The 14,278-nt window shown below is 29.6% G+C and overlaps 1 protein-coding gene and 1 non-coding gene across 2 annotated transcripts; both read right to left on the reverse strand.

The window, feature by feature from the left end:
- Positions 1-2,647: 2,647 nt before the first annotated feature.
- LOC120121066 (truncated transcription factor CAULIFLOWER A-like) lies at positions 2,648-10,039 on the reverse strand. The gene is made up of 8 exons (XM_039140539.1): positions 9,739-10,039; positions 4,297-4,375; positions 3,953-4,017; positions 3,571-3,670; positions 3,427-3,468; positions 3,274-3,315; positions 3,028-3,164; positions 2,648-2,923 (listed from the first exon to the last, which is right to left on the reverse strand). The coding sequence occupies exons 1-8, from the start codon at positions 9,921-9,923 to the stop codon at positions 2,851-2,853; spliced, it is 723 nt and encodes a 240-aa protein (XP_038996470.1). The 5' UTR covers positions 9,924-10,039; the 3' UTR covers positions 2,648-2,850.
- Positions 10,040-11,459: 1,420 nt separating this feature from the next.
- On the reverse strand, positions 11,460-11,578 carry LOC120121139. The gene has a single exon (XR_005515960.1). It is a non-coding gene; the product is annotated as a 5S ribosomal RNA (ribosomal RNA).
- Positions 11,579-14,278: the final 2,700 nt, after the last annotated feature.

Genomic DNA, 14,278 nt, shown 5'->3' on the forward strand with positions numbered 1-14,278 from the left:
TGGAGGCACGTCAATTGGTCTGGATTATTCCATGGAGAATGAACCGGAAGTGGATGCCATCTTTATCGATTTAACTCTTCCCGGATCTACTCAAGAGGCAGTTAAACCTTCAAATGAGTCAAGCTCTGATACCAATTGTTGAGTTAATCGATTAATGAAAATGGCCAAGAGGGGGGTGAATTGGCAATTAAAATTTTGGTGGAAGCTTTTGTAGAAAATTGAAAATATTTTGCACAATGATTTAGAGTGGTTCGACTTTCTCAACCAAAGTCTACGTCCACTACCTTAGCTATCCACACTAAGGATTTTCCAACAAATTCACTAATTTGTTCTTTCTTTTGAGGACAAAGAGTAATCTTACAACTCCCTCAAGAATTATACCCCAAATTCTTGAGCACACTCTTTTTCAAAGAGAAATACACAAATTTGCAAACTTACAAGGAAAACCTCACAAGGTAAGATGTTTGCACAATTCTAGAACAAGAAAAGAACACTCAAAAATAATTACAAATGAGCACAAATGGTGTTCTTGAAAGCAAAATGAATATTGAAAGAAAAATTGGCTTGATTTGCACAAACTTGGTGTTTGATGCTTTCTCTCTTGTTTCTCTATAATTTCTTGTTGATCAAAGGCTTCAGAACTTGTTTAAATACTCCCTCAATTGATTTTGAACTTTGGGGATGATTAGTGGAGTCAATGGAGCCGTTTAAGTGTGAAAACCATTAATACAACAGCTTGGAGCGTGAGGGGGAATCGGTACCCCTCATGGGGAATCGGTTCCATAAGTGTAAAATTCAAATATTCGACCGTTGAACAGTGGGGGGAATCGGTTCCCTCCGAGCATACTGGAATTCTCGAAGCCAAACCATTCAGGGGGGAATTGGTACCCCCTTGGGGGGAATCGATTCCCTCTGAGCAATCTGGAATTTTTTGCTTTGAAATGGTTCGAAATATTTTTGTAAAATCGTTTTGAAAATATTTTAAGATTAAAACTTAATTTTACACTTTAGTAAGGATTTAAAATGAACTTTGAAATACTTTGAGTAATATTTTGATATTCAATTTAATATATCGAATATGCTTAGAAAAATCATTTTCAAAATTAAAATTCTTTTAATTTAATTTGTTATATCGAAACAACAAAATGTTTTCAACACACATATCATGTTATATTCACTAAAAATGTTTCTCTTAATTGGATAACTATTTTTTATTTTCTAATTATATAGTTAATGATAATTTATAAATAAATTTTAATTTCATAATTTTTAAATTTTATTTTTATAAGACTTTATAATATTTAATTAATTCATTTTATAAAAATTTAGTGAAATAAAATTTAAATGACACTTAAAATTTAAAATTTAATATAACTAGATGTAAATATATAAAATAAAATATGTGCGGGAAGAGTGAATTTAGATTTATATAAATAAAAGTCAAGTTAAATTCGAGGTTGAAAGTAATAATACATATTTTAAATTTTAAATAATTTAATTTTTATTTTTGGTATTATTATATTTAAGTTTTTGAATATCTTTATATTTTTTAATTTAAAATATATATATTTTTTAATTTAAAATATATATATTTTTTAAAATCAAATAAGTCCTTAAACTTTTTAAAAAAATCAATTTGACCTTCGAACTTGAAAAAAACAATTTAGCTCATCTGCCACACCATTAGCCGCGTCACTAGCCACTATGGACTACCATATCAGCATTGTAGATCGCTACGTCAGCACCGTGAAGTGTCATGTCAACATCGTAAAGGTCAACGACGGAAACTGTTGGTCAAAGGACCACATTGAATTCTTTTTATAAGTTTGAGTGGCACATTAGTGTAAAAAAATATCGAGGGCCATATTAATTTTTTTGGACAAGTATATGAACCTCAAGTACCATTTTGCCTAAATATTTAAATGGTGAGATATATTTACTAATGTGAACAATCATGTGAACCTACATATTTTAAATGGTGAGATATATTTACTAATGTGAATATGATAGTAAGGAAAGTAATGATAAATTGATTAATTTTCTTGGTTGAATTTTTGCTTCCTCTTCTCGATCAAAGAATGCACATTCGCTGCTTGTTACATAAGATCAATGAGGGATTATTTTCTTAGTTACCTGTTTCAAATTCACATTGATTGCTATTACCTGTTCCAAGCCCACATGTTTTAACGAGCTACATTCTTTACTAAGCCCACATGCTCTAACTATTTCGTCTCGAACACAATATCCTTATCCTAATGTGCCTAACTTTAATCCAACCCATTATAATATGGAGCTCATCAGGTCCATTAGCTTGTTCAATATTCCTCCAATCCTCTCATCAGGTCCAATTATTATAGGCAATATCCTTATCCTATTGATTATATCATCAGATTCTTTGGCTTCTTCAAAGCAAAAACAGCAAAGAGAAGGGGACATGTCAGCATATATGATCAATGAAGATTTGAAGGTTTACAACAAGTTTAATAAGCCGTTAGAGATTGGTTAAGATTGGGAGGTTTATAACAATGGATATAAATATAAAATCGAAATTATACTAACTGATCTCATTTAATATTGCAATCAGGCTCAGCATCACATAATTGTAAAGCAATGCGCTGTACCTCTTTTAGCATTTTCTACTGGGATCCTACGGTCTGGAAAACAGTAATGTGTTTTCAAATAAACAACTTATATAAAGTTCACTCATCGCATTTTAACTTTCTGAGGATTTTATGGCACTGCAGTAAGTTATGCCTCTATAAAGCATTGTTTGAAATGTTCGAGATTTGAACAGCTCGTGTTAAGTGTTAGGCTCCGCTTTCTGTCTGTTTATAAGCATCCAGGAAGCTATCACGGCATTGGTAATAGGTTTAGATTGAACTGAGCCTCCCTGTTTGTTTCTTCCATAGCCTCGTAACTCCCTCTGCATGATTCATTTTTTTTTATATATAAAAAAAGACTCTAGAATCAGTGTCATTGCACGAGTGTTGTAAGTAAATCACACTGCAATTTTGTAAGAGAATATACCCAATGGTCAAAGAAGGAAATTGTACTGTTGCTGGTGGTTGTACGGATGGGGAGGAGGTGGAGGAGGAGGAGGAGGAGGCAAGGTTTCGCAGTTCATGTGGTGCATGTTCAGTCGGCGTCTGCTCTTTTTCTTTCAGCTTCATCAATGGCACAAGTGTTAAATCAAAGTCAAAGAATGAAACAACAAACTTCATATATATAGTTGAATAGTGAAAGGCATGTATTAAGTTGCTTTTTTTTTATTACCTTTTTTGCCAGCATGTTGTTCTGGTCTTGCAATGTCCTTTCCTGTCACAAGATTCCGTGTCAAAATATTTGTTCTCTTTTCGTATTTACTTTTAGATTACTAAATATAAACCAAGTCATGGGGAAAGAGTTCATCATATGACAAAATCTTACTCTCTTCTGCAGCAATGAAATGGACTCGTGCATGAGTTTATTCTGCATGTCAGAGCAAATCATGGTTTAGTAGACTTAAAGCATTCAAATGACTAGAATTGGAAAATAAGTTTTCAAAGAAATCATTGAACAAGCTCGTTTTACCTTTCTAGTCCGTATTCGTTTCAGAGAATTACCAATTTGTTGTTCCAAAAGCTGCAGGTCCCTCAGACTCAAGGTATCATGCTCTTCTCCTCGGAGCTGCCTGCATTGATTAATATAATATCTAATCCAACATAAGGCCATTTTAGCCTTTATTTTTAAGACAAAAAAACTCTTATTTTGAAGAGTTGACCATTTATTAAGTAACAATTTCCAGTCACATTAGGTTTTTTTGTCTCAAAATAAAACGCTAAAATCACACTACTCTAACAAAGAGAATAAAAATTAAAATAATTATTTAATTAATCGTTTAATAACATTTTTTATCATTACGCAAATATCATATATGCCAGCAACTTCCAAACATATGTAGTTACATTTGTACCTCAAGTTCCTTTGTATTGCTTCAACAGTCGACGTAAGTTTGGAACATTCCAAAGACAAGTTTGCCTGTGCAGCATTTACATAAGGCTTAAAGAGTTTAATGATCCCATTTTCCTTTAAATAAAAAAAACTAATAATACAATTATTGTTGTCAATCTATCCAAGTTCAAGGATGATATTGAATAAAAGAACGTTCAATTAATATTCCTATTTTTTAAAATATATTATTAAGGTTTTTTATCGTATTGTATACGTATATCCAGGTATTCATCAAATACAAATTAAGTAGGATAGAATACATGATTTACATTTTGAATAAATTTCACGATTTTATGCAAGGCATACCTGTGATTCAGAGCCTGATGAAGCTAGCTGCCTCTCTGCGTATGATTTTTGTTCATATCGTTCTAGGATTCTCTCCATGCTGTAATTACAACACAAGAAGTTAATCAAGGAAAATACCTAAATACATCAACATGAACAACGAATTGAACTACACAAATAACAGGGAAATTTACACAACCTCGTGAATATTTACTGCAAATGCAAGGAATGATAGTGCATATGACTCGTACATCTACTTTTGTTTAATATTTACGATTCTGCTTTTATTATTATTATTCATACAATATTCAAATTATTTAAATTGAGCCACCAACCGTGAGATTATGTCCAAAATAAAAAAGATAAATTGTCAAAAACCATCACAAGCTTATTTTTTTATTAACAATTTTATAGTTTTTGGATTATGAATTTTGAATTTGATTATCTTAAGTTTTATTTATAGACTGATTAAATGAATATTAATATAAATCTTTAAAAATACATAAAATTAAATATATTTAAAATAATTTAATTTTAATAAAGTATGTATTGAAATATAGCATTCCTACAAAGAAAATATTATAGTCTGTAAGTTTAATGATGTTAATAGAGTTGGACATTTTTCTGTTGTAACCAAAATTTCTACAATATGTACATCGTTTAGGATGTCTTTTTTTATATTCATATCATTATTAATCCTATTCGATGTCGGACAACCTTTCTAATATTTATGCAAAAAATTGGTATCAATATTGTTCTTTATAGGATAAATTCTAGGCATTTTACAAGTGGAGTATAATACCAAATTCATGAGGTACCGATATTGTTTCTTTGATATTGATATCAAGTGCTAATATTATTACCAAGGTTTTTTTAAGAGACTTCGAAGACTTAATTGGGTACTTGTACTCAAGGGAAGTATTGATATACTATATAGGTTGGCAATGATAGTAAAGGTTAATAAGACTTCGAGGCTATTTTTTATATCAATACTTAAGGGGATTACTTTTATCCATGTGTTTGTATCAATACCCAAGTATAGGTATAGATACCATCAATGATAACGGAATAGCATATTTGAGATATTGAATAGGACTTATGAGTAGAGTGTCTAATGTGACTGATATCGGGAAATAAGCTTAAAAGTGATAGCTTAATAATAAGAAGTTAATAATAATGTGAATAATTAATGGTATGTGTGTGAAAAGCATAAGAATATTATGATGTAAGATTTCTTAAAATTTATGTCTTTGATTGACATTCGGGAAACAAGGAGCACACCCATATTACTTGTGGTTGAAGATCTTTTATTGTGTTTAATGAGTTATCCAAATATCATAAGATTCGTGATGAGACACTTAAAGTATGCTAGTCAAATGTTGATCTAATGCTCTTGTGACCTAAATTCATCCATATGCTCTAGAGGAGTAGGCTAGTCAGGTGTTCGTTCCTAATGCAAAGGTGATTCAGGTTAGAGGGGTGTGAGTCTCGTGATGTACATGTGATCCCAAACTACATCACAATGCTTGCTTATGTGTTGTGGATGAGTCTTTAAGTTACGGTTATCTGAACTTCATCCTTGATGTTATATTGTGATTGTAGATATGCATGACATTGACAATATGCTTCTTTGGCTACACACTTAAGCATATTTATATTATGAATGCATATAGTATGCTAGAGTTATTTGTGTGACACTTAGCTCGTGGCTCAATTTTTAGAATGTGTTACCATTCACTTGCATCTAGGAGCCATTCGAGGAGCACCATGTCGAATCAAATTTTTGTTGATCTTTTAGAATACATCTTTGATTTATATGGGATATTTATGACTTATATTCCAGACGTAACTTCGTTTTATAAAACTTATATTTGATATTTGGTTTGTATTTTTAGTTTGGAGCTCTATAATTTTTATGAACTTAAGTTATACTATTTATTTTGGACTAATTGTTATATCTTTATGATTTGTTAAATATATTCAAAAGGAAAAGATATTTAGTCAATTCCGTATAATATTTAAGTTAATTAAATTCGGGCTAAACTAAATTAGGATGTTACATTTTTTGCGCTCGTTATTCTAAAATGTGATAGACGCACGTAGGACTGTAAATGGACTGAACGTTTACCGAACCGTTCATGAATTGTGCGACGGGAAGTTCGTTTATGTTCGTTTATTTATTAAATAAACGAACATGAACAAGTTTTGCATTCGTTTAATTAAATGAACGAACACGAATAAAGGGTTCGTTCATTCATTTACGTTCGTGAACGTTCGATTATATGTTCGTTCATTTATGTTCAAACATAGAGCAAGTTGAATATGTTACGAAGATTATTGAAGTTGTTTGGATTTCAAGAAGATTTGTTGAACAAATTAACTTTAAGTCTTTATTATGTTCATATAGCTTATTTATGATTTATGTATGTTTTTGTCGTATTCGAACAAACTAACTCTAAAGTTCCATGTTATATTAATGAATTTTAAGTTGTTATTCTTGTTGTTTACTTTTTTTACATTCATTTGTTGTGTTTGAATAAGTTTGTTTTTTATGTTTGTGTTCGTTTATGTTCATTTATTGTGTTCGTTTATGTTCATTTATTGTGTTCGTTTATGTTCATTATTATGTTCGTTTATGTTCATTTATTGTGTTCGTTTATGTTTATTTATTATATTCGTTTATGTTCATTTATGTTCGTTTATCATTTAAATGAACAAACATGAACAAGCTATATTCCTTAACGAATGAACATGAAAGAAAAAAAAATTCATTTATATTCGTGTTCGTTTATTTATTAAATGAACGAATATTAACATACATCTGTTCGTATGCGTTCGGTTTATTTACGGGGCTAGACGCACGAGATTAAAACCAAACTTTCCAATTTAAAATGCTGATAGAAAAAAATTCTGTAAAAGCACAAACTTTAAAATGTTATTTTCGAATATATATATATATATCCTAAAAAGTGTGCTTCATCAGTTACACCTTCCATTTTAAGCAATACAAGATATGAGTGTTGAGTGTGCACACTTTTCCTTTATGTGACACGTTCACTTCGTAAAAATATGTTACTTACGTAAATAATTGAGGATGAATTTCATTTCTTTAGATAACTTAAAGAATGATAATCTAACTTAAAGAATGCTATTATCAGAGTCGGAGGAATGAACTTTTGTAAAATTTGATATAGATTAATTAATCAATAGATCAGATATTAATAATTATTTTAAAATAAAACAATACCATCTTCGTAAATAATTTTTTGTACTAACATCATTGATGGAAGACTTTATTTTCCAAGAAAACTTGTTCAATACTGCCGAATTTGTCTTTTGAAGTTTACTTGATCACCTACTTTATGGGACATTTTACAAGAATTAAAGAATACTTATCCCAATTCTTAAAAAAAAATGCATGATGTCTAACTAAAGATTACTAGTGTCTAATTTCAACTTAGAACAAATACTACTTTGTAATCAAACAAGGAAATTGGACGATTATCAGAATATTTAAAACATATATTATTTTATAATTACCTTAACTTACTAAAAAAAGATTATTGGTGTCTAGTTTCAACTAGAGCTCTCATTGTATTATGTCAAAGAGAGCTTTATTGTTTCACATAAATCAATTTATTTGAGAAACTTTGTAAGTGAGATATTAAGAGTTTTGAAGGTTGTATTTACAACATGCATTAAGTAATTAGTGGGAGTTATTTGAGGAGATAAATAGTTAGGATAACCTTTTATAAGAGAGTGCCTACAAGTAGTGTGTAATTAGATAGAGGACTCAAGTCTCTTATACTAAGAATATTAGACTAAATTTCTCTCTAAACTAAATTAAAAAAAATAGCACTGATGATGGATCTGAACTATTTAAACAAAATCTTTTATATGTATTTATTTACGCTATTTTTTATAATATCATTAAATATAAACTCTAAAATGGTGTTATAATTAGAGAACAACATTTAATCAAGTGGCTAATGTATACAAGTATAAAAAGATCCACATGGAAATTGTGAACGACAAAGTTACATTGCTTTCCTCACTTTCCATATATATATATATATATATATATATATATATATATATATATATAATGCCTATGGATGTAGCTAATATCATTAGGAGGCAATCTCCTAGGTGAATCAAAAACAAATTCCAATATCCTAGGTTAAAAATTAGATGCAAAAGACATGAAAAATAAAACAATGAGAGAAATGTGCAATAACACCATGCCCTATGTATGACACAAAGCTCTAGGGAGTGGCACAATTCAAACTTAAATTAATCTTGTTTTGACATTTTTTTTGGCTTAACCACCCCAAAAAATTACAAACGCTATTGTCCTTTGAATTAACTTACAACAGAAACATTTATCTTCCACTTAAATTATATTTTGTTTAACTTCAAGAACATACAAGTTACAAATATATTAGAATTTATCAAGTAATCTTAATGATTAGAGGAAGTATTATTTTTCTCATACATTTTGGGTTCGAACAGTTACGTTCACAGGATGAGTGTATTAATAGTTAGAAGAATTTAGACATATACTATACCTTATAATCATATCATATTGTGAACCGCAGATCATGGGATGAGTTTGCTTGATTGACATAATGCAAATTAATGGCATTACCCTAACTAGAAAACCTTATTCCAAGAAGATTAATTCACAACAGTTGCATTCACAACTTGATTCTTCGAAGTTGAATTAGTCTGCTTGAAATAAGGTTTTTTGGTTAGGGTACTGCTATTACTTTGCACTATGTCAATCAAGCAAACTCGTCCCATGATTTGCAGTTCAAATAATTTCCTGTTTAACTTTTATGTGAATGTTCAAGTACTACATATCAAATATTAATTACTAAAAGTAAAACTAAATTAAGACTTAGCAAAGATTATCAGAGAGGTTAGACAACATATATATACTAATATATTCAGTTCTGATCTGACAAATCAATTATACAGAAACTTTCCTGGAATCCTCAGAAAAGGGAGGAAACAAATAAGAAGATAAACAAGAAATGGTCATCTTCTTTAACTAAAGAAGGAAACAATATCATGTTAAATGGAAAGTGCTTCAGTGAGAAGAAAATGACATCTGAAATGGCTCATCAAAAGAAAATCATATGTTATTATTCCCATTTTTTTCATTTTCCCTTAGCTTTTTCTTGTATTTATATGAAAGAGTGAGTCAAATGTGTCAGAAAGCTGAAGATTTTGGTGTAATGCAAAGCATACATAGTACAGTATAATGGACAAAGAGAGGGAAAATAACAAAGACCCAGAACTTAAAAACAGTCAGAAATGAAAATATAAACATATATACATGTTTGTGTATGTATATGAAAGCATGCAGTATACAGTAAGCAAAACCAAGAGATGAAAAGAGTAAAATTAAACTAGTTAAAAGAAAGAAAGAATTATTTGTAAAAAAGAAGAAGAAAAAACCTGGAAGCGGATGAGTACTCAAACAGTTTGCCTCTGTTAGAGAAAACAATCAAAGCAACCTCAGCATCACATAACACTGAGATCTCATGAGCTTTCTTCAGCAAACCAGTTCTTCTCTTTGAAAATGTTACTTGCCTGCTAATATTGTTCTCGATCGGCCTCAGCTGAACCCTACCTCTCCCCATTTTATCCCCACTCTTTCAAAGGGAAAAAAAGAAGATGCTAATTTTCTCACTAAAGAAACAAATAGAAAACAAACTTCAAGAAACCCTAAAGCTATGGATTCATATGCTTTTTCTCACTTACAGGGGAAAGGAGAACATGAAACTGATACAAAAATGGCTATTCCAAAGTATAGGATTCTATTTATTGATGTAATATGAACCCAAAGGCTTCCCGTACATACACAGGGAAAAAGAAACGGAAGAGGAAAAGTAGATACTAATAATTATTATTAAAAATAGGTTTTGTATTTCATGTATCATTGGTATACATAATTTAAAAATAATTAGATTTTTTTCTATATATTTGTATGAGCTGAGTGATTTAATTGTAATACAATTATTATTATTTTTAGTTCTCGAATTCAAATACTATAAATATAAAAATGTGAATATTAATACTAAATAATTAAATAAATATTATCTTATGCTTATTTAACATTAATTAAAAAATTAAAAAATAATAAAATGTATTTAAAAACAAAGGAGGCAGTAGGGTTGTCGAAACATGGTTGGTTAAAAGGATGAAACAGTAGACAGTGTCAAGTTATGAGCCACAGGTTTTGGGGTCTACTGAGTTGAAGCGACAGCCTCCGTACAATTGTTTCCATAATTTTGGGTCTGCAATGCAATGTGATTTATCGTATGTGACCTTTTTTTTTTTTTTGGTGACGGCGCTAAATGGCTTTAATTTTCGGGGGAATTGCAGATGAAGCCGAGTTATTGTGTTACGACCACATCGATAGCCTTTTTAAAAATGTAATTCATTTAACAAAACCGGACCATATAAAAACAAATTCTAACAGATACAATCATTGTATTCAATATAAATACAGCCAATGCCAGTAAAATAATAAAATATGAGAACCATTCATAATTAATTTTATCATAATTTAAATATTATATATCTTAATTCTTATGTTACAGTTTGATTCTAATTTTATTAACCCATATTAATGAAGATATATATTAAGAGAAATTTTAGGAAAGTATAAAACTTAATTTGATCGAACGAATTAACTATATTTACTTTCTATATTATTAAAAGTATAAAAATGAATTTTAATAGATCTCTATTAAATAAATTTTGTTTGTAACCAAGTAATCGTTTTTACAAAAAGATATACGTTAAGTTGTCGAAGATGATTTCTCTTATATTCTTCTTTTATCAACACTAGTTAAATTTCTCATCTTTTGTACGTGATTTTTCACGAAAAGATTTTTAACATAAAATTTTAATGTTTCTTTTGTTATGCAATTATTATGTTTGTTATTATCTTCTAATAAATTGGCGTCAGAGCGTACGAGTTGCATATCTCGATTAGTATAATGGCATCCTTGATGTATGAAAATCAACTATTTTATCACAACACCAAATTCGTATCGTGTTAGATGAAGGTATAAAAGTTTAAAAGAGTCATTTTATTATTGATGAAGAGACTGTTTTTTCCTCATTCATGTCACATGATGACGTTACTAGTAAATATAATCCGAAAAGGAGGGGTGCAACACGAAGACTTTCCAGGAGGTCACCCATCCTAGTACTACTCTCGCCCAAACACACTTAACTGCAGAGTTCTGATGGGATCTGTTGCATTAATGCTGGTATGATCGCACCCAGAGAAAGTCATTGTTGGTAATGTGTAAAACACTCTCCCACATTGAGCGGGGAATACCATTGGGCTTGGGAATAAAAATTTATTAAATAATTATTTATATATTTTAATAAAATTAATGTTAAATTATTTTAAAATTGAATTTATAATATTTCTTAGGATAGAATAGAAATTTTAAATTATTTAGAATTGAACATCAGTTGTTGATTCAGTCGGTATTTTTTAATTTTACCTTACTGATTAGGGTCAAAGTTCGAGTACCACTTAGAAATATTTGGTGTTTTTTAAATATATATTTCTTATTTTTACTAAAATAATATCCTAATAAGAAAAAAAGGAATTAATCAAATAGTCCAATCTGTCTCTATGCATATTTTATTTTGTATGAAGCCTATGGAATAAATTTATTATTGAATATAAACTAATATAAAGGTTTATGAAGAACAAATACAACAAAATCAAAACCTACAACCCACAGGGATTAAAAATCATTCAAGTTATAAACGTCATTTGATATATTATTCCGTTGATATTTGGACAAATATGTTAATATATAAATAAAGAACAACATAAATATTCTTGTGGTCCAACCCTTCGTGCTGGAATGAACATAACATATGAATTATTTTTGGTTGATGAAAGATCAGTACAATACTTTTATTTGATTTTAATTCAAATCTGTGAACTTTAAATGTTCTCATAGAAGTAGTCCCAAAACCAAATTTAACTAATGTTTAAAGATGTTATAATTTTAAAGAGAGTTGGAATTATAATTTATAATATAAGATCATTGGGGGAACATGATGCCACAAGCCGTATGCTCCAATCCTGCAGAAATATCAATTGATAATCCTTTTCGTACAAGTTCCTTGTCTTCTTTAAGGAGGGGACCATTTTTTTATGAATATTCTATTGTCTTAAAGTTTTATTTAAATAACAACATTATTTGTCTCAAGGTTTAAAAGGATAAGTTAGATCGTATTTTATTTTTAGAGGCTTTTCTCGAGAATGATGTACATAACAATATTATAATAATTATGTTTCTTGAAAGCATGGAGGTCGTTCAGACTATAGATCTCACCCCACTCTGTTGGTATAATAGAGTTGTTTCTTCATCAATGTTGCTTAAAAAAGAGACAATTTCACACCCTATAAAGCTTAAACCTTTGAATCAAATGCCATAGGAGACTTGGATTAGTGTGAGAAATATAATCCCAAGGTATATTAGGGTTCATGAAATGAGAAAGAAATCCTTACCCATTTCTTCATTCCCGTCTCTTTTTTTGCATGATTTTCTTTCTTTTTCTTTTTTGTTATCAAGGGATTATTGCTCTTAACTAACAAATTAATGCAAAATTTCAAGGCCATATTATGTACATGGTGAGAAATATATAAACATGTCTTAGGAACGTGGGCTAAAAGAAGACCAATCAACAAATTAAAGGGTGTAGTTGTACTCATAAAAAATTTGAAGGGTGTGGAAAGGTCAAAGATGTTTGCTTCATCTTCCTAAATTAAATAATATTTATGGAGTCAGTTAATTTTATTTCCAATTTTAATAAAGAAAAACCACTCTTTTGTTTGTTGTTGGATATATTTACAGTTCACTACACTCTCGCAACTTGATGCAAAGAAAAAAGAAGTATTTTTTAGCATTGTTCGTTAAAAAAAACATTTCTTTTCAGCTAAGTGGGATTTCTTTTGACAAATGATATAACCCTAAAATAGCAAAAGTAATTATAGAAATTTATACCTAAATTCCAAGACAGTGGAGAATCTATTTTACTTTGCTTTTTTCCATTGATACCCAAATTGCATCCCCTCTTACAAAAACACTAACCAAATCAAGTTATATATGATCTCATTGTTTGAAGTGCTTATTACATAAGCTTATGTTTCCCTGTTTGAATTAGCTGATTAATGTTTTAGCTTCTCCATAAATTACTTTAAAAGAATGGAACCTTTTAGGGATTAATAAATTTATGTAATAGAACTCCAAGAGTGGCCTCATTGTTAAAAGAATTATTTTTTATAATTCTGGTTCATGTAACTTTATCTAGAGATGTGCATGGAGGGCCTAAAAAACCAATGGGACTTGGCCGGTTGGTTCCCCTCGAAAGATCGGGTAAATAGCATATTTGGCCCCTTTAGAGAATTTAGCATTCAAAATAATTTTTTTATATAAAAAAATAGCATTGGCCCTCCAAAGAGTTTTAAATTTCATCCCGACTCTCCAATACGAAATTTCTCAGGTTCAAAACCTGTATGTGACATTTGTATTTTTCCCACTTTTTTATTTAATTTTCTATCATTTTATATATGTGTGGGCTTAGGCATCTGTTCAGCAGGATAATTAGGCTTGGCTTGAATCTTTCCTGCATAATACGTTTCATTTGGGCTTTGTGGTGCTACACTGATTTTTTGGACGGTCCGGTTTTCACATTTTATAAACTCATTCATGGCACATTGAGTGATTTATATTTTATAATGTTATTCAAAATAGAATCTTATTTTAAAATGTTATTCAAAATAATGTCTTTGCTTTAAAATTTTATTCAAAACAATACGAGACTCATGAAATAATTGATATTTATGGAATTGCCAATTATTTTTGCTATATATATATTTATATTGATTGTTTATTTATTTATAACTTCATTAAAAATAATATGTTCATTAATTGAACTCTTAAATTTGATTTCA

The sequence above is a fragment of the Hibiscus syriacus genome, unplaced genomic scaffold (assembly GCF_006381635.1).
Source record: "Hibiscus syriacus cultivar Baekdansim isolate YM2019G1 unplaced genomic scaffold, ASM638163v2 tig00110356_pilon, whole genome shotgun sequence".
In the NCBI taxonomy this organism is placed as follows: Eukaryota; Viridiplantae; Streptophyta; class Magnoliopsida; order Malvales; family Malvaceae; genus Hibiscus; species Hibiscus syriacus.